The 19,798-nt window shown below is 39.4% G+C and overlaps 1 protein-coding gene across 1 annotated transcript in view; it reads right to left on the minus strand.

Moving 5' to 3' along the window:
* neb (nebulin) overlaps nucleotides 1–19,798 on the minus strand; it is a 116,777-nt gene that overhangs the window by 17,549 nt on the left and 79,430 nt on the right. The window contains exons 119-131 of the mRNA XM_079563514.1: nucleotides 18,947–19,036; nucleotides 15,927–16,040; nucleotides 14,104–14,208; nucleotides 11,550–11,654; nucleotides 10,163–10,273; nucleotides 7,957–8,067; nucleotides 5,916–6,029; nucleotides 5,683–5,787; nucleotides 4,417–4,521; nucleotides 3,966–4,070; nucleotides 3,367–3,459; nucleotides 2,029–2,121; nucleotides 493–585 (exon numbers count right to left, since the gene is read on the minus strand). Of these exons, the coding sequence (XP_079419640.1) occupies nucleotides 493–585; nucleotides 2,029–2,121; nucleotides 3,367–3,459; nucleotides 3,966–4,070; nucleotides 4,417–4,521; nucleotides 5,683–5,787; nucleotides 5,916–6,029; nucleotides 7,957–8,067; nucleotides 10,163–10,273; nucleotides 11,550–11,654; nucleotides 14,104–14,208; nucleotides 15,927–16,040; nucleotides 18,947–19,036 (1,344 nt within the window). The remainder of the gene's footprint in view (nucleotides 1–492; nucleotides 586–2,028; nucleotides 2,122–3,366; nucleotides 3,460–3,965; nucleotides 4,071–4,416; nucleotides 4,522–5,682; nucleotides 5,788–5,915; nucleotides 6,030–7,956; nucleotides 8,068–10,162; nucleotides 10,274–11,549; nucleotides 11,655–14,103; nucleotides 14,209–15,926; nucleotides 16,041–18,946; nucleotides 19,037–19,798) is intronic.

A 19,798-nucleotide genomic window follows, 5' to 3' on the forward strand; every position in this document is an offset into this window, starting at 1 on the left:
CACTTGTATTGACGCACTGCATGACATGACGTTTGGATTCCTACTCTGACAAGGCAAAATATCAAGGTACGTCTCTATTCGCACAGGAAAGCTTTCCTCTCCATGTGCCGATTAAAGTGCACCTCTCATCAGACTCGTGCACTGTATTTAACCACAAGATAAAGTACAACGAAACTACAGCGGTTTCGGGACGGTCCACCAAACGCAGTGAGGAAACGCCCTTCAATTCATCGTTTAAACAATTCCAAATACTTTTCATCCAGTTAAAAAAATGTTGTGGAGCAGAAACATCACCATATAATGTACTTAAGCAAAGTCGAAGTACCTAGAATGAGTCCTTTATAGTTGTATCTTTACTTTTATAGAGTACGCTTCCACCTCTGATTAAACTATGATAATGCCAGGGTGGGCAGGTGGAGGAATTAGACGACAGGTTTGAGGAAAGGTTAGGGTTTGTCTGTCGGGTCATGGGTTCACTCAGGGATTTTCTACCGAGCTGATATTCTTCTGAGTCTCTTTGACCCTCTTCACTTCAGGCAGATCTGGGATGGACGTGCCTTGACCCAGTGACTCCTTATAGTGAATCTGTGCCGTGTGTCGCACCAAGACAGAAACAAGACAAAACAAGACGACAATGAAGACGATGGACAAAGAAATCGAGACATACAGTATTTTGTTATATGGAGTCTACACTGCAGTAGTGGCTCCATATTACAGCACACAGTATGTTCTGGTTTTCCTTAAGGGCATTAGGAAATGGTCAAAATCACAAAAAATCTACGTGGTAATGTTGATGCTGATGCCAACTGGATTATGTCATTTAAATAAAGAGGGAAATTGTAGAAAAGGGAAAAGATTTTAGACCATTATAGCTTTGCTGAAGGAGATAGTTTCAAGTTCATCATGTGAAAACCAGTGGTGGAAGAACAAGCTCAAACTGTCAAAAGTAAAAAGTCACATTCAAAAATACCATAGACTTCTGAAAAGATTCAAATATTAAGAGTTTAAATGCACAATGAGGATAATCAGCTTTGTGCTAACCACGAGGTAACGCTTTATAATAACTACACCTTATTTAGCCTAAATAAATGTTGAGTTAACACTTAATTCATCATGAACAATTCGTTAGTTAAAGCAGTACTAAGTAACTCTTCCCCCTAGAGGCCAAAAGCGCAACTGCAGGTGTAGTAGCAAGTTACGATTTTTTAACTTATTAATTGTCTTGGAGACTAAATACGAGGCTGACAGGAAAGGCGAAGGGAGGGAGGGTTACTGTGCAACCAATTATACAATAGAAATATTTTTTTTCACTCAAACTTGGCTGTAAATACTGTTTAAAGTGACGTTAGCCCGCAGTTAGCTTTGCCCGTTAGCATGTTAGCTTCTTCTTCGTGATTCCATTAGTGTGTATTGCTTTCTCCGCACCGGTGGCAGTCAAGTTGCAAACATGGTTTTCTGGCCAGAGACACCAGGGGGAGATGAAAGACCCTCCAATCATCCCATAAACACTTGTATTACCCCCACATGGACTACGGAAAGGATTTATTAAGGTAAATAAGTTACTTAGTACTGCTTTAAGTTTGACTAACACTTAATAACTACTTAACAATGATTAAGTGAAGTATGTAGTCATTCTTTTAAACCCTTATATTATTTTTATTCGATAAGTCTATGAATATTTTGAATGGGATTTTTGCTTCTAGCACCAGAGAGGAACACTCTGACCAGATAAATTTAAAGTCTTTAAAGTCTTAAAGAGACGGATCATGTTTAAAGTGTTTCGAGCTGTGCAGTTTTTGCATAAATTATTCATTCTCCTTTAGTAGCTTTAGATTCACCGACTGCATGTTAAAACCATTCAAATTCAAAACACCTTTCATTCATATCAAATATCTACTTTTTACTTAGTTACTTTCCACCACTGATAAAACTATGAAAATGTCAGCTTGGACGAGTTAGACAATATAGGTTTGAGGAAAGGTTAGGGTTTGTCTGTCGGATCATGGGTTTCACTCAGGGATTTTCTACCAAGCTGATATTCTTCTGAGTCTCTTTGACCCTCTTCACTTCAGGCAGATCTGGGATGGACGTGCCTTGACCCAGTGACTCCTTATATTGAATCTGTGCGGCGTGAAAATGCAGAACAGAGACAGACACAGGCAGATAGACGGTAAATGGACAGGACAAAGACATTGACAAGTAAATATCATTGATGTTACTTTAGTTTTCAGGGGTTGAGGGAAGTTAGGGGCCAAAACAAGAGGAACCAATGTTTATTTATTACTGTCTATTGGCTTCTAATGTTTTATTCTTTTTGCTAATACATTGCTGCTGGTTATGTAATAATCTTTAATGTTTTAATTCTTGTGCAGCACTTTGGAAACTGTTTATAAAATGTGCCACAGAAATAAAGTTGGATTGTCTTTTTTTTGTATGTTGATTAAAGTGACAGTCTGTAAGTTTGCAAAGTGAGGAGAGATAGAATGAAATTTTAAAGAATCAAACCCGTCCCCTCTTTAACCAGAAAGCCCTTCTTAGTTTGCAAAATGAGGAGAACAGGAACAGACTTTTCAAAATTAAATGATTAAGCTCCTCCCCCTCCTCCTGATTGGACCTGACAGGTTCACAGAAAAAGCTCATATCATTGGTCAAAGAGGGAGGATACTAGACTTTGATTAACTGCGGAAAGACAGTATTCAGCAGGGGTAGGCAACATCAGGCCCGGGGGCCAAATTCGGCCCTCCAGCATAAAACTTTTGGCCCCAAGAGAATTTTGAAGAAACATTTATTCATAAATCAGAGACCAAATACATAAAATGGACTCTGAAATGTGGAAAATACTATCAGTATTTTCACATTTCCCAGCAAAACACCCTATTAGATCATATAATATAAGCAAAACTTATATTTGTAGAGAAATGGTCCTTTACTTCGGGCTAAAATTGTGAGTTTTGGCCCTTGGTGTTTTGGCAATGAAGAAAATCGACCCTCCATGACACAAACTTGCTTACCCCTAGTATACAGTATATTACAAATAATACATACAATAATACGTTTAGACTTCCAGACTATCACTTGATTAAGTTAGTAATCATGTCGGAGGCCAACGACAATCATCAAACTCAAGGCTAACAGGTTTGACAGAATATTTAAAGTTTAAAATCTAATATTCAGCAATGGTTTGGATCAAGTTTGGAAGGTTATTGCAGGTCACGGTTTGAACAGAGCTCAGGATTGTGTTCACAGATTACTGACACATTTCAAAAGGGATTAAGGGGAGACTATAAGGAAAAGGAGTTATGGTTTTAGGGCTGCAGGAGAGGAAGGCGGGCACAGAGGGAGAGGCAGGGTCACTCTGTCGTGTACCGTGCTAATGTTTTGTTGGTTGCGTTTAACTCTCTCCATCTCCGGGGTTTCGGGCATGGCTGTCCCTCCGCCCAGGTCCTCCCTGTACTGAATCTTTGTAGAGAATGACAGGTCAAAATTAGGCTACTTCAGCGTCTACTCAAGGTTTTAGAGAAAGATCTACACACACATTGTTCATTACTGTAACAATAACCACTGGGTTTTAGTTTAGTTTAGGTTATTTGAGCAGCTTGCATTCGTAATTCTTACCAAATTCACATCATTATACAGTTATGGAGGCTCAAAAGGAGTAGACTAAACTTATTTGGTGATCAACAGGAGCACAAGACAATAAATATATACACAGAAATAACATATAGCACCATTGAACATAACAAAAAAGCAGATTTTAGACGTTTACGAAACACAAAGTGACACAGCACCCAAAACAACACATCTGGGTTAGCGAAATGAAACAAGTATTAACTTTCCAAATTGTTAAGATGATTTCTGGGCTGCAAGTCAGAGTCTGTTAAAGTAAAGGGGGGTAAGCGATAAATAAATAGCAGCGTTGTTGTTGTTGTTATTGAAAAAGAGAAACACGTTTGTTAAGTTTGTACCGAGCTGAAATTCTTTGTGTTCTCTTTCACGCGGAGCATTTCCGGAGTGTCCTGCACTGCGGACACTTTGCCCTTACTGTTTTTAAGGTCTGTCTGGTACTGATTCTACAGGAAGAGAATATGATTATGATGCTACGACAAGAAAGCAAAGAGGACACGTAATTATGCAGAAACAACATCGACAACAGGAAAAATGCAATAACTTTACTGCACACATAGGAAAAAAAGAGAAGGCTGGACAAAAGAGAGGAAAGACTTGTACCAAAGCAAATTTAAACAAAGGAAGGATTGTGAATTAAACATAAAAACTATATCACTACTACACCACTAACTAAATAAAATACATCAATACTGTCAATAAAAATGCCCAAAGTTGATATATATCAGAAGCAAGAGACCATCCAACATCCAAGCTCGATCATGGTTGAATATTTGTGAATGGAGGACTTACGGTGCTGAAGTTCTTCTGGTTCTCGCGGACCCTCTGCATCTCGGGGGTGTCCAGCACCGGCACATAGTGGGACATGGTCCTCTCAGCCTCCTCCTTGTACTTTTTCTGTTGTAAAAAGTCAGAAGAAGTGTGATTACTGATGAATGATTAATGACTCTCCCAGTGCTACTGTTCTCTATACGCTCATAATGCACTGTGTGTCGGACATCAAGTCATCGAGGGGCACCACTGAGGCCAATGTGATCAAACAGCATTGTGCAGTATTTGCGCTGTTGTTTTATTACGCAGCTAACAAAAGAATGGCCCATGTTCAGAACACAGAGAAAGAAAAGCTCGTAGGAATCTCTGCGACTTCCCGCAGGGCCCGTTTGTACAAACATAGTAAATCCGATAGAAAACTTAAGTTCAGATGTTCTGACAAAACCTTTGCGTCATGTAGTGTTCTCTGTAATGTCATTCAATTTTAGTCGAGATTTGGTCAAAAAAATAATCTTCAATTTTAATCTAAGTTTGCCTTAAATTTAGTGTAAATTTACAGGCAAAATCTTCGCTAAATTTACATGCATTTTTAGTATATTGTTTTACTTTATAATATTTATAATATTCATCATTGTCATATTTAATGAAGGTCCTCTGTTTCATGGAGCTTCACCTCATTAACAAAGCTCAGAGCTGTTCCTGTGGCAGAGAATTTAAATGATATAAGGCTATTTTAAACTGTCAGTGGAAGTTTGGATGATTTTAGTCTCTGCTTTTAGTTTTTATTTAGTGATATTTTAGTCAACAAAAACATCTGGACATTTAAGTCATAGTTTTAGTCTCATAAACAACTTCTAATTTAGTTTTAGTCCAGTCGGCAAAAAAATTACTTAGACTAAAATAATGATGAGATCGCCATGGCAAGAGAGAAAAGAAAGAGGGGCAGGGAAGAGAGAGGGAACGTCTGAGCTGAAGTGCACTGTGACTGCAGGGGCGGAGCAGAGAAACTCAGGTTAAGGGGGCACCAACTCTTGAACTGCTACATCTAACTAAATTTTTGGGTGTAGTTTCAAGAGTGTTTAATGTTAAGGAGCTACCACTCCTCCCCGCACTGCTTTCTTTCTGCTCAGGGCACCAAAATGGCTTGCAGCGGCCCTGGACTCATTGGTCGGCGCCTTATGAAGTCGAAAACAATCAGAGGTCATTGAGGGTCGTCTGAAATTAGCCCTAATTTTCCAATTCCTTGATGGACACCTGAAAAATCTAGATTCGCGTGTGATGTTGCACCTGGCTGACGATGTTCCTCATCTGCTGAGCGTGGAGGATGTCGGGAGTGTCAATCACAGAGGTGTAACTGGCTCTGTCCATCTCGGCCGTGTGCTTGTACTTGTTCTGAATCAAAGGAGACAAAATCATTGTAGTCACTCAATTACTGCTAATGCAAACTGCCACTTACACTAATACTGCTGTTATTAAGAGTACTAGCTGCAACTTGTGCAGTCTAAAACATTACAATGTACCTGGCTGAGGATGTCGGTGGCGTTCCTGGCTCTCATGAAGTCTGGGGTGTCAGTGGCCAAAGCCAACATGCCTTTGCCTTTGATCTCCTGCTCCAGCGACTTCTTGTACTCTCTCTGTAAACACGGTCGAGTGGAGAGGTTTACAGGAGGGGAAAATGTGACAGATTTATGGGGATCGACTAAAGAGGAGGGCTGCAAACACCTGAGGGAGAGTAGCCAGTGGATGCGATGACGTGGGGAGTGACAAAGAAAAGGGAATGTACCAGAAAAACTTAAATAATAAAAACAACTGGTTCACATCATGTTAAACTGGTCAAGAGTGTTTTAGCAGAGTGTCTTTGGAGTGTTTTGGGCAATCAACTAAACAAGGGCTCTGGTCCAAACAACACAGAAAACTCAGAAGTTATTTGAGCAAAATACTCTATTCCAGGGATGGACAAGTGTGAGCGGTTTAATTTGATCACTAGTCAAGAGAAGAGGGGGCCATGCCTCCCTATGAGTACCCCAACTCATGGATCACTTTCTATATTAACATAAAATATTAGCATTGTATGTCACATAAACTTTAAAGAGGGGGTTGGGATAATTCTTCAGTGCATTTGCGAAGAATAATCAGTCATTCAGGAGACTTTGGAGTACTTGGAGTACTAAAAATGCTTTTATCACATTCATAATGTCTTCTTGTGTTAATGATGCATTATGCAGGTTTTTATGAGGGGAAAAAAAGTTGATATTTGTGCATATTTAACCTTGCGCCTTTACTTTCAATCACGGTGGTCTCTACAAAGCTCCAGGATCACTTGTTTTGTAGGTTTTCTGGTGAGAGGGTCCGTCAGCAGTGAAAACAAACAAACAATCGATCCTGGAGCTTTGTAGAGAACACCGTGATTGAAAGTAAAGGCGCCATGCTGACCACTCATACAGCCGCTGGGCCACTGCAACGTCAAATACTCACAAATATCAACTTTTTTTCCACATGAAAAGTTGCATAATGCAGCTTTAAGTACGCTTGAAAGAATTTACTTTAAGTTCTTAACTCCACCTGAACCGAGCACATTTTTTACAGTTTGGCTTTACCCAAATCTGAAAGCTTCCTGAAAAATGTGTCAAAATAGTGACAGAAACGAGAAGAAAACGAGGATGAAAATGCAACAAAAAAAGTGACAAAAAGTGAAAAAAATGTGAGAAAAAAAGTGACAAAAGTTACCAAAATGTGACAAAAACGCAACACAAAAGTGACAAAAATGTGAGGGAAACGCAATAAAAAAGCCACAAAAAAAGCAAACATTGTGGCAAAAAGTAGATGAAAAAGAATGTGACAAAAGCAACGACAACACAGCAACAAGGCAAAGAAAAAGATCCGTTAAGATCAGTTTTGTCAGTCTTTGCTTTCAAATGTGGCGTCACACTGGCCTACAGGCTGTAAGCTTCAATCAAGAAGCTTTTGGATTTGGGTAAAGGCTGGTGGTAAGGGGTTAAAAGGCATTAAGATCACTCTTAAGTAAAATGATATTTATCAAAAAGATCTGGGGGTCCAGAGGATATATGTCTGAGGGCTGGTTTTGGTCCCGTTCATGACGTTGGCCACCCCCGATCTATTCTATTCTCTAACAAGCTTAAGCGTAATTGTAGAAACAGGCAAGGCAACTGTTACTAAGGCATGATGTGTTCAGTTTTATACGGCAGGGAAAAATAAAAAGTACTTCTGCCTCAGTGCCTCATTATCAAAGGAACCAGGTTTGATTCCAGAGTAATTTCTCAGCAATCTGTTAATGTCAAAGTGATCCGCAGTATTTGGATCACAAAACAGGAATTAAAAAACAAAACAACACAATATAAAGAGTATAAAAAAGGCAGGGTGAAGCAGTTGTATTAGTGATGTCACTAGGGAACAAATCGAGCAAATGCGTTTTAGTTGATGAGGTTTTAGCGTTGGATGGAGCGGGTCGGAGTGAAGTGTGAACATGAGTCACGCTGATGGATGGAAACACAGCAGCAGCAGCTGCAGCAGCCTCTTCTTCCATCTGTGAATCAGTCGTACCTCTGACAGGATATGAGTGGCGTTTTTCGCTCTCAAAAGATCAGGCGTTTCCTCCAAAAGAGTTAGCCCTTTACCCTTCACTCCCTCCTCTAGATCCTTCCTGTACTCTTTCTACAGGAGGCAGACGACAACAGAGTGCACAGTCTTCAGGCACAAGCACAAAGCATAAACAAGACAGTAATGACGGGCTCAAAGTCAATACCCAGATGTTTTGGAGCGCAGTGTTACCCATAAATTAACACCATTAGCTGGCACAATGAGCAGATCACTAAATATTAATCAAAAGTTGTAGAGATGTAGTTTATTTGGTTTCCGGATAAAAGTAAATCTACTCAAAAATGTTCACTGAGCCAACTTTATGTATACACTGCACCAAAAATGTCATGTGCAATGTGTTGTACAGGAAGTTTAGGGACATATTTTTATTATTTATTATTTTTATTTTTTTCGCAAACTTACACTGCATAAAGTGACATAATTATTTTTGCCTGTGATTTGAGAGTCTAATTTCAAGAACAACTAAAATCAGGAGTGTGACAATATATCGATTTTCCGATATATCGCGATATTTTGCGGGATACTTTTGATGACGTCATGGATATTAATGAGCAACGTCTTGCATATTAATTAGGCAGCAGTGCTCCACTGTTTTCACAGTCAATAGAGGCCAATAATGATCAAGAATTGAGTCAGGACAGCAGGGGGCAGCACTACAGTTTTAAGCACTTGGACCAAACACTGTCACACATATAAATTACTTTTAATGATAGTTTTTATAATTATAAAGATTAATTCGGGGTTTATTTATTACTTTTTAAATATGGCTGTGGTTTCTTGTTTATTTAAATGAAGTCACTGACAGATCTATGGAGCCAGTGTGTAAGTCAGGGATCGTTATAGACACAGAAAAAAGGGGTCCAAAGCACATGAAATGTAAATGATGAATAATCTGTGGTATGTAAAAATTAAGGCTAAAAGTAGCATGTTTTTTTTTTTTAATCATGATGTATCGTAGGTTATTTCTGTGCAATATATCGATTATCGCAGCATCAGCGTATCGTGAGATAATCGTTATCGTAAGCCATACATCGCGTGTCGTATCGAATCTGAGGTACCCTGGCCTGAGGTTCCCACCTCTAACTACAACATAAATTAAGATTTTTCATCTAGTTTATCTTAATAAATGTAAATATCTTGCCCCGTGGACATATTTCTTGAAATTAGACTCTGAAATCAACGACAAAAGTACTTATTTCAAGATTACCTTTCGCAGTGTATGTACTAAAAATTGTCATTGAAATATTACTATAGTTATTCTAACCCAGGTAACAAAGCCCAAAAACACATTTAATTTATGGGTAACAGTAGCGTAGACTGGAGCGGTTGACTTTGGCAAATATCCTGGTAAAAAAGACAAGACGCATTATACAGTACATCATTGGAAGTGATGGAAAAAGTACACAATACATGAAATACAAAGCATGGGATGCACAAATACCAAATTTACTGTAGTCTCAGAATTGCAAGCAGTTTGTCTGCTTATCTTATCACTTTTACAGTAAATTGAGTACTTGTGCAAACTCTGATGGACGTGTTGGTTGACTCATTCAAAGATCTCATGCCAAAATGCAACAGAGAAAGAGCTTCCAAAGAGACAGTTGTTAGTAGTCGAAAAGTACATGAAGGTTTGACAGACCTGGGCATAAAATATACTACTTTTATCAAAGCAGCAAAGCGTACAGAGCACTGTTGAGACAAGATATAGCTTCTGTAGACACGAGCTGCGCTTAATTTGTGATGATACAGATTTAGGGATTATATTTTGGCCACCACTAGATAATAAAAAGATGATAATAAGACAAAACTCAATGGATTTGGTCTCAAGACTGACCTTGACTGATAGACTATCTTTAAAATGTGCACATTATAGAGCAAAAAAAGGGTGTGAAAGCTCATTGTAACACACAGTGATTTTTAAAGTCACACAAAAGAGGAGGAAGGATAGTAAAGTTGAGAAATAAATGATATTTTAAAGAAGTGAAACATGCAAACGGTAAACTCAGTGTGGCTGTTGTGAATCAAAGGAAGGAAACTGGTGCAAAGAGAGTTGCTTTAAAGTCACATTGTTATTGCTATAAAGGATGGTGGGAGATCAAAGCGTGGAAGAGGGGAAAGAGTGGATGAAACACTGGGTCTCGTCCGTTACCTCGCTGGCTATTTTGGTGGCGTGTCTGACATGAATCATGGCAGGCGTGATCTCCAGTCCAGTGAGGTTCCTGCCCTTCATAGAGTCCTCATAGTCCTTCTTATAGTCTTTCTATCGACGCAGGCAGAGACACAGGACAAGACAACAGACCGGGCTCAGCGACACTCATGCAACACGGAGCTCCCACAATGCACCATAGACCACATATATGGAGCCTGAAAGGGCCGTTTTATTAAAGATTTACTGTGAATTAATACACAGACTATTAGGCTGCACTTAAATGGTGTGTACTGGCTGTTCCCAAAGTCCCAACAAAAAGAACTCACTCTTTTCAAACATGTTTTTCCTTACAAATGTACACAATGATTAATAAACAAAGGGGGGAAGATCTACTCTTTCACCTTCTGCTACACAACTACTTTAACAAACGCTGAATTAATGATGATTAATGATCTGCGTCTGTATCTATGCATGGACTAGACGTTGACCAACATATCGGGTTTATAAGTGCATTTTACCATATCGGCAGATATAATGCCTATAAAAGGCTGATATTTCTGTAAGTGACATCTTGAAAATCTGTGACAAGTTTGTACACCGCTGATGCTCAGATCGTTTTTAAATATTCTATGTTGTAGACATTTGCTTGTAATTTCCAAACCATGAGAAAGAGACTTACCGTTTATGGTTGTGGAACCTGGACATTTGTGTTATTCAAACAAGCTTCATCTTACGTACCAACTAAACATGAGATTCTATAATAAATCACCTCTAGCATGGATAACCTCTGATGGGAAATACTGTAAAGGGTTGCCATGATGACTACCAAAGTGTAGTGTTTTAATCTTATAAAGATTATACAATATATTCCTATCTAATAATTAGTAAGCTTAATTTAAGGATACACCCAAGCGACCATCTACAAAGGGCTTACACAAACACCTACTATATAACCACTACTCATTGTGTCTACACTGACATTGACTAGCTTTCACTTTCAGCTTTCACTTTTTTTTTAATCTTGTAATCTTTCAAACGTTTCATTGCAACATTTCAGTCTCCATATATGTAAGCACAAAGATACTTGCAGGCAACATTCACATTTACACACATTACAAGCCTAACAGGCAGAATGCAATCTTCACATTGCCTTTCAGCATTGTATAAAGCTGCAGCACAGTTAAAATACTCATTTGTCCCTAAAAGTAAGTTCTAAGCCGATAACAACTACCTCTGATCTACCAGGAAAGGCAATGCATATCGTGCATGTAAAAGCATTGTAACAGAAAGTATAAAAGCTAACTAGCATTTCATATTTGACCTTTTGCGAGAACAGTTATTACAGACAGATTAAGTTCACAGAATGTATCTGAATAAGGGAAGGTACCTGGCTCTGCATCTGCTGGGCCTCTTTAGCGGTCACATACGTCGGGGTCTCGAAGTCCAGCATCGGCTTTCCCTTTTCCCTCTCATACTTCTCCTTGTACCTCACCTGATCACAACAGCAGCAATATCTGGGTCAGCTGTATTCAAACACTCGTATAGAGACATATTGAATCAAGATATAGGCACAAATTAGACAAAAGCATCTATGATATCCCCCAACCATCCTCCTCTCACATTACATTATACGATAGGTCAGCAAAATGAATCACACTCCAACTGAAGGGCGATTTTATTGGTCGCATAATGTCCTTTGCCATCTGAAGCTCTCATCTCCAACGGGTGTCAGAATGAGGGTTTACACAGCTAGCAACAAGTCAAATGTAATGCCTTATAACGTCCCAATACTATATTTTTAATGCCACAAAATCTGTGCATTGTTTTAACACTCCCACAAACAGAGGAATGAGGGGAAATTCTGATCATCAAAAAACCCAAAACATTTTAGAGGATGAACTCAAGGCCTGTGCATTATCACTTATGTTTAAAAGAAAGGGGGGAATTGTACTCTTCTTGTTTCGGAATAATGTAAACTCTCATTTTGATGTTTTTTTCTGTAAACTCACTTGGTTTTCTCAGGGTTGGCAAAATAAGCTAAGCTTCAGCCAATGCCTTTGCGGTCTAGTTTGTTACAGAATAACTGTCTGTTTGATCGAAATAAAATAAAGTAAACTGAACTTGAGAATTTTTTTTGTTAAATCTGCAGTTGACTGTGTTTTGCAAAGACATACAGAAAAAAGGTTGAGCAATGTAATCATTTTCCAAGAATGTTTTATTTAATGCCAGTTAGAAGTCACTGCTTTGTAATGACACTTAATGCCATAATTTTGGCATAATCAATTAAAAAACGTTTAATGCTGAGGAAACCCAACATTATGTATACATTTTGATCCAATCTAGTTTAGTTTTTCTGACATGAGTTTTCAACCGGTGGCAAGAAAATGTCTGTAATCTCAATCCCAATCTCAGAATATTGCGATTGGCAATGGCAACCCAGTTTTGTGGCGGCATTAAGTAAAACAATCCCAGCTGGCTCGATCAATTGCGCTTATATTTAACCCGATTTTACCCAATAATAACCACATTAGATTATCTAGGCAGTGTATGTACCCATAAACATCACACTCACGTTGCTCTGCAGCTCTGACGCCTCCTTGTGGTGAAGTTGCTCGGGCGTGTCCGTGATCATGTGGTAGTGACCCTTACTCTCCTCAAATTTCTTCTTGTACTGGTACTACAGGGGCACGACCAGTCAAGTAACACAGCTCAGTAATGAGAGAGTAATCACCAGATGTTTGTGGTATTTATTAGAGTCTTATGATGATACGGTTTTAGTTGATGGTGGAAATCCAAATGTTAAGTGGCAACTTGCTCAAATTTAGTAAAAGCTTGGTGTATTGCAAAATAGGGGAGCTTGTTAGGGGACTTATTATTATTAGAGAAAAAAGAGTAAAGAAAGAGGAGTGTTTAAAAATTGGATGAATTTCCTTTTACTTAAGGAGATTTTGGTAAAGTTTGGAAGTAGGGCTGCAACTAACTAACAACAATTTTGTAATCGATTAATCTATCGACTATTTTTACGATTAATCGATTAATCGCTTGGCTGTGAATGGTTTAGGTTTTATCACATTATAGCTTAAGTGGCGCTGTTTGAGGATGTGTTGATGGAGTAAACTAAAGGGAAATGTTTTTCTAAGGCTTTATTAATGAAATTTACAATGTACAAAACACAACAGACCCTAACTATAAAATCAAAGTAGGTTTTCATCAAAAATACTACATTTTTAATGTCATTTTTGCTCCATTTTAGTCTGTGTGAACCAGAAAACGATTAATCGATTACTGAAATAGTTGTCGACTATTTCAATAATCAATTAGTCGTCGATTAATCGATTCGTTGTTTCAGCCCTATTTGGAAGGTTGTCAAAGGGCAAGGAGAGGATGGGTAAGGGTCACCACCAGATGAGGTCAGGTGTTTAAATGATGGTAAATGATGGATGAGTGTTATATTGGAAAGAGTATTAAGAATACAAGTTATAGACCTTGTGTTGCAAGCATCGGAAACCAGTCGAGAAATTTCCAATAGTGTTATACTTTAGAATGTCTTGAGCGCTTTTTATGACATGCTAAGTGACCTGCCTTTATAGAAATGAATGTTTTCTGAATATAAAAAGATGTGATTGGCTAAACGATGTAAATCCTTCTATCGTCTCCGGCAGGTTCCTCAATAAACTAACATAAAGTACTGTAGGTCTACTTTCATTGTCTTATTAACAATCCAAATTATAATCAAACCAGTGTGAAGAGTTAAGTGTAAAGTGTAAAGTATTGATCTCTATCCATTTTGTTCCAGCAAATAGGACTCAATCTCAGTTGGTCTCAATTAGTGTGGCATAAACCAAAGCAGTGGTGAACAGGTTTGGGTTATGAAAGTGGATGTACAGCGCTCCTGGTGGAAGTGAAGTGTTAATGCAGTAGTGATGGGGTGAGGGTCTTACGGTGCTGGACAGTTTGCTGGTGCTCAGACCGTGCTGCATGGACAGAGACTCTGCCATGTCTGTCACTGGCTTGTGGATCTTCTTCAGGTCACCCTTGTACTTCACCTGGAGACAAGCACACGTCATGTCAATTTGAACTTCATTTAAAGTGATGATATAGATGTTTGACGAGATTGATTTAGGGTTTCGAGACAATCCAAATATTTTGAGACTTTGTAAGACAGAAGGTTTGTTTTGTTTTGGAGAGCTTTCACCCCCTACTGACTGACACCTTCTCCAGGACGGCATCCCAGGTGTAGGATAAGATGTACGCTCCGTCGTCCCGGTTGGGATGCCGTCTTGGATAAGGCGTCAGTCAGTAGGGGGCGACAGCTCTCCCTAATGACTGGTAAATCCATGTAAGCTGCCTACAACACGTCCCCTCCACCACCAGGTGACGCTTCTGAAAATAGTAAAGCAGTTAAACAAACCTTCTGTCTTACTAAAAGAACAGTACCAATACCACAATATCCACATATTTATATATCTACATTAAATAAAAGGCAAAAGACAACTTCCTATTTACACAATTGACCCATTTCTCTCAAATATTGTTCACAAATCTGTGTTAGTGAGCACTTCTCCTTTGTCAAGAGAATCCATCTCCTTCACAGGTGTGGCATGCAAGATGCTGTTTAGACACAGTTGTGCCTCAGGCTGTCTACAATAAAAGGACACTCTAAAATTTAAGGGCATAATTTTGGAACAATTACTTTGACAACTTGTAATTTATTCTAATGCCCCGTTGAAGCCCAGTAAAAGTTTGAAGTTACTGGTCACAGCCAATGGGCGCTGGCTGCTCTGCTTCATGACCACAACACTGGGGGCCGCCATTGCTCCGCCATTGCTGTAGTACCTCCATATCGCCACTAGGCCCCCATTGAAAAGCATTGGAGTTTAGACACGTTAAAAACAACTTTAACGCCTGGTTTAAATTTTTTCAACACTAGACTAGGCTAGATCTTCCTCCTGAGATAACGCTGGGTCACAATTTATGAAACCAGGCTGGTTTTCGTAAGAAGAATTTTAGAAATCTCGTACTTAATGAGGGTCGGACTGTTAGCATTGGAACAGCGCGAGCTACACGTCACGCAAGGGCGGAGTCTACGGTGAAGATCCCGCCCGTATGTCCTTTTTAGGAACATGCTTCGTCAGAGTTGGGGAGGGGGAGTCTGTAAATCCTCCATGAATTCCCCCTCGACCGTGGTCATTATGGTAAACGGGGAGGAGTGAGCAGAAGACGTCCATTATTTTTTACAGTCTATGGTCACAGCTTATTCGTACACAGACCCTACGGCTTATTCCGCCTGTGGGAGATACTACCCCGGCCCTAGAACTGCAGTGCAACTCAGGCGGCTGCACAAAAAAAGCAATGGTCCGTGTTTAGCTGGGGGCGTGGTTATAATGTGCGCTAGATCGGGGAGATTTGGTGAAAACATTAGTCACATTATATCATATCACATTAGTCACATTATATCACCGTGACTGTGAAGAACTTTATCTTAGCCATGTGTTTATTAAAGCGTCATCTCCTCGTTTGTTCATTTTTACCGCATGCTTTTTTCCTGTGTTTATAATGGCAGCAGGAGAAGAGATAAAGTGCAGATAAACCATGTGCACTGTTTGTAAAAGGCTTAAGTGGGACAGGTTAGGCTTATCATTAGAGCAGTGGTTTTCTACTGGGCGTCGACCTGCAACATTTCTTATATTATTTAAAACGTTGCCGCTGACGTCGCAACACTTAAAACCCGCTGCAGTAGAAGTAACTCCTCCTTGTTGCTCACCTCACTGGCCAGTTCATTGGCCTGCTTCATGGTCTTGTAGCCCTTGCTCTCCTTCGGGTCGTACTGTGGCTTCTTTCCTTTCACCTCCTTGTCAAACTTTTCTTTGTACTTCACCTAATCACGTCAGCAACAATTTAGTGCAAAAAAAAAAACAATTAAAGTACATGGGAATAGATTGAAAACACATAACATTCACAAGACGTCAGCCTAATTTTGTATAAAAAGGGATACAAAGTTTAAAATAGATTTACACATTTGCACTATTACTATGCCTTGTCAATGCATCCCTTGTTATACACCGAACACGTAGACAACAAAACGGAATAATCCAAATTACCATGCATGTTTTTGCTTTATAATTAAGTGCGTAATTTGTTACATCTACAAAGGACGTCAATGGGCACGTTCACAAATCCTTGTCATGTGATAGCGGCCATTAAATGAATGGATGTAATGTGAAGTTGCCCATGAGCCCAGTTCACATCCACGTTTTTAATTTGGATCTTAATGAATGTGAGGAGTCTTGCTGTTCAGGCGGCTTCCAATTGCAAAACATTTAGACTCCCTCAAGTGGCCAGTTCTATCAAGGCTTAACAAAATCAGAACATTGGTTGGCTGGTAAGTAGGGACGCACTGATCCGATACTGGTATTGGATATCGGAGCCGATACTGGAAAAAATATGATATTGTATCAGGTATAAATATCCGATACTGAACTGATACCCGTTTAGGCTCTTTCCACTTTAAAAAACACAACTTTCACCAACTAAATCTCAATGAATATGGTCATGTTGTACCTCTTTTTAAAGGGCAGAATCAGTCGTTGAGCTATTTTTCCGCAAATGTAATTTTTGATCGCCGTAAAACAAGGCGTGGCCAGCAGCAGTAAGCTAATGCTAGTTGGAGTGGCCAAGTATTTTAGTTTATGAAATAACTGATCTAACATATTTGTAATGATCAAATAATAATAATATTAATGCAACCTAAAAGCTTGTCATGTAGCCAAGAATCTTTAGTGTAAGAAAAGTCCAGTGATCAATTTATTACTGAAGCCTTGGTGTAAATTCAACCTGGATGACCTACCTCACCTACCTCCAGCTAATGAGCACGTCTGCAAGGCTCACACCTCAACCTCAGCCTATTTGCACAGAGCCACACCTTCGCCGTAGCCAATCATCGACCACGATCCTGCGTTTAAGCTCCAGCATCCATGGCTCAGCTTCCCAGCTGTGCTGTAACCCACGTCCACCCCTTCACCGCCCCTTCTGTCCCTGGCTTTACCCTGCTACATCCTCGACCGGTCTCCCAAACCACCACCAGTGTTCAGAGATCCCTAACTCTCACCTACCCATCAATACTAACTATAATCCGTATATCGAAGTTTACTGGGTTCTGATTGCCAAATATTTATGTCAATAAATCTTTCTAATCGCTGCTTTTGTCTCTGAGTCTATCCAGGTTTAAAGAGGGGGTATTGTGCTTTTTTCAATCACATAGCACCAGTCTATAGCACACTACAATGATGACCAAACCTTCTGTTGGTCTGTAAATGCAGTAAATTAGAATAACTGCCTTGTATAAAATTGCTCTCTCAAAATGGCTGTAGCAAATGTCTTGAAATAGGCCTCTGTCTCTTTAAGAACCTCTGAGCCTTTCCGACACGCCCCCTCCACACGCTGTCTGTGGTATCAGTGGGGAGGGGGTTCTGCTGAGGAGCAGTGGTTGGTTACTCGGCTGGTGACGAAAGCTCGGAGGCGTCTCCAGGAGGTGGGGGCGTTCCTAGGAGGACTCAGGCAAACCTATCCCTAAAATGGCCGCCATCAGAGTTTTTACAGATTACTCAAAAATACGTGAATGTGCCAAGGCAACACTTCAGGCATGTTTTTAATGAGGGAATGACATAATAACGATGATGTAAAGCTTGAAAAAGTCGATTTTGCATAATACCCCCTCTTTAAATAAACATAATTGATATGTAACATCTCGTTTGCATGAGAGGATAAGACTTTCTTGATTTTGTAATGAAGTAATAAGGACCATTCACTTTTTCACTCAGAGAAAGACACTTTTAAGAAAGTCTCTTGGTATTGGTTAATATCGGATATCGGCAGAACCCCAGTATCGGTATCGGAAGCAAAAAAAGCTGAATTGGTGCGTCTCTACTGGTAAGTAAGCACTATAGTAAAAGTGCATTCATTTATCTATTGCTTGAGTAAAAAAAGAAAAGAGGCCTCAGCGAAATGAATCTTTGAAAATGTTCAAGCTTATGCTGCCCTCTGCTGTCAAACTAGAGGATATAATGAAAAATCCTACATAAAAGACCCATGGTATCAACATACGTGTAACCGAATGCTTCAGAGGGTGATAGGTAAGCGATATGGTGCTGTAGTAGCAACGTATTATTGCATCTAAGCCCAGCTAAAGCAATTAGAGATGTTTGTATTACGGATGATGAAGATGTCCATGGTGCGCATGATGCAAAGGTTAGAGTCTAAAGAATGACACTGACCTTTAATTATGAAATAAATGCATTTAGATCATTTAGATAGATTTAAAAAAATACAAAAATTGCTTCTCTTCAGGCTTTTGGGCATGAAAATCACCTAATATTACAAAGTCAGTGTAATATATACTGAAGGTAGAACTGTTAGGGGAAAAAAGCAAGGTTTCTTTTTTGCAGCTATGTTACATTAACTTGTTGATTTCAGGCAGAAAGACTACAGTTACCTATTTAATCAACCAACTTTGATCGATTAGATAGATACTAGACATCAGGACAACATATAAAAAATGGTTTTGCTTTCCAGGGGCCTCCTTGTAACACTATGTCAATTTGGGAGAAAAAATAAAAATAAAAAGAGAAGAATCATTACTATAAAAAAGCCTTTTGCCCCTTTCCTGCAAAATCTACACGTACCTATCTAATCAATTCATTCAGATCGATTAGATAGATACAAAAAGACACGTAGGACAACACGTAAAAAGAACGGTTCGGGTTTTCAGGCCTGGGACCTCCTTACATCACTATTCATGGCACTCATTCTCTTTGTGAGGCGCATCTGCACGGTATCATACGAAGACGCTCCGTGGAGAATGGGCTTGCCCTGTACTGTCGGCACCTAGAAGCGCAGTGAGATGGAGGGATGAGAACAAACAGAGCCAGAAGCGCGTAGATACATGAATGGAGAGGATGTAGAGAGAGAGGGAGAGAGGGAGTGGGGAAAAGAAATGATGAGTAATGTGGTTAGGCAATATGCATTAGAGGCAATCATCATGTCGAAATGAAAGATTAGAACATGGATGCACATTAGAGCTGCACAATACATTGAAGGTTCCAGGTTTCTTGCATTAAAAAAAAAAAAATCTAATTTAACTATAAACAAACAACAACACAGTCATTTCCCTCATGTAAATTTTGGCAAAAGGAACAGCTTGTATGGCAAAAACATGTCTACAATAATGTGAAACTGTTAGGAGCCAAATGGGAAAAGTAGCATTTTATTGTGGTGTTGCTTAAATGAGTCTTTTTATGTGAATGTTGTGTGATGACTGTGTGGAGCCTTGTAAAAAAAAAAAAAAAAAAAGGATTTCTGCCACCTCCTGAGACAACGTTTGCCTAATCCAATCTAAATAATTAAACAAGGCAAGTTTATGAACGTCAAAGTAATTCAGAATCTTTCTCAATCGTCAAATGAATTAGCTACATTGACAATGATTCAACCTCATATTGTGCAGCTCTGTAATGAAAAAGCAAGCTGCGTTTAATGAGAGCTAAGCGTCGCACCGAAAGCAAGCTGGAGAAAAGGACATGAAAGTGGCGCCACCTGCTGGATACAACCACCATAGACAACATACAACACGGATGTCCCTGT

This window comes from Gobius niger, assembly GCF_951799975.1.
Source record: "Gobius niger genome assembly, chromosome: 9".
Lineage (NCBI taxonomy): Eukaryota > Metazoa > Chordata > Actinopteri > Gobiiformes > Gobiidae > Gobius > Gobius niger.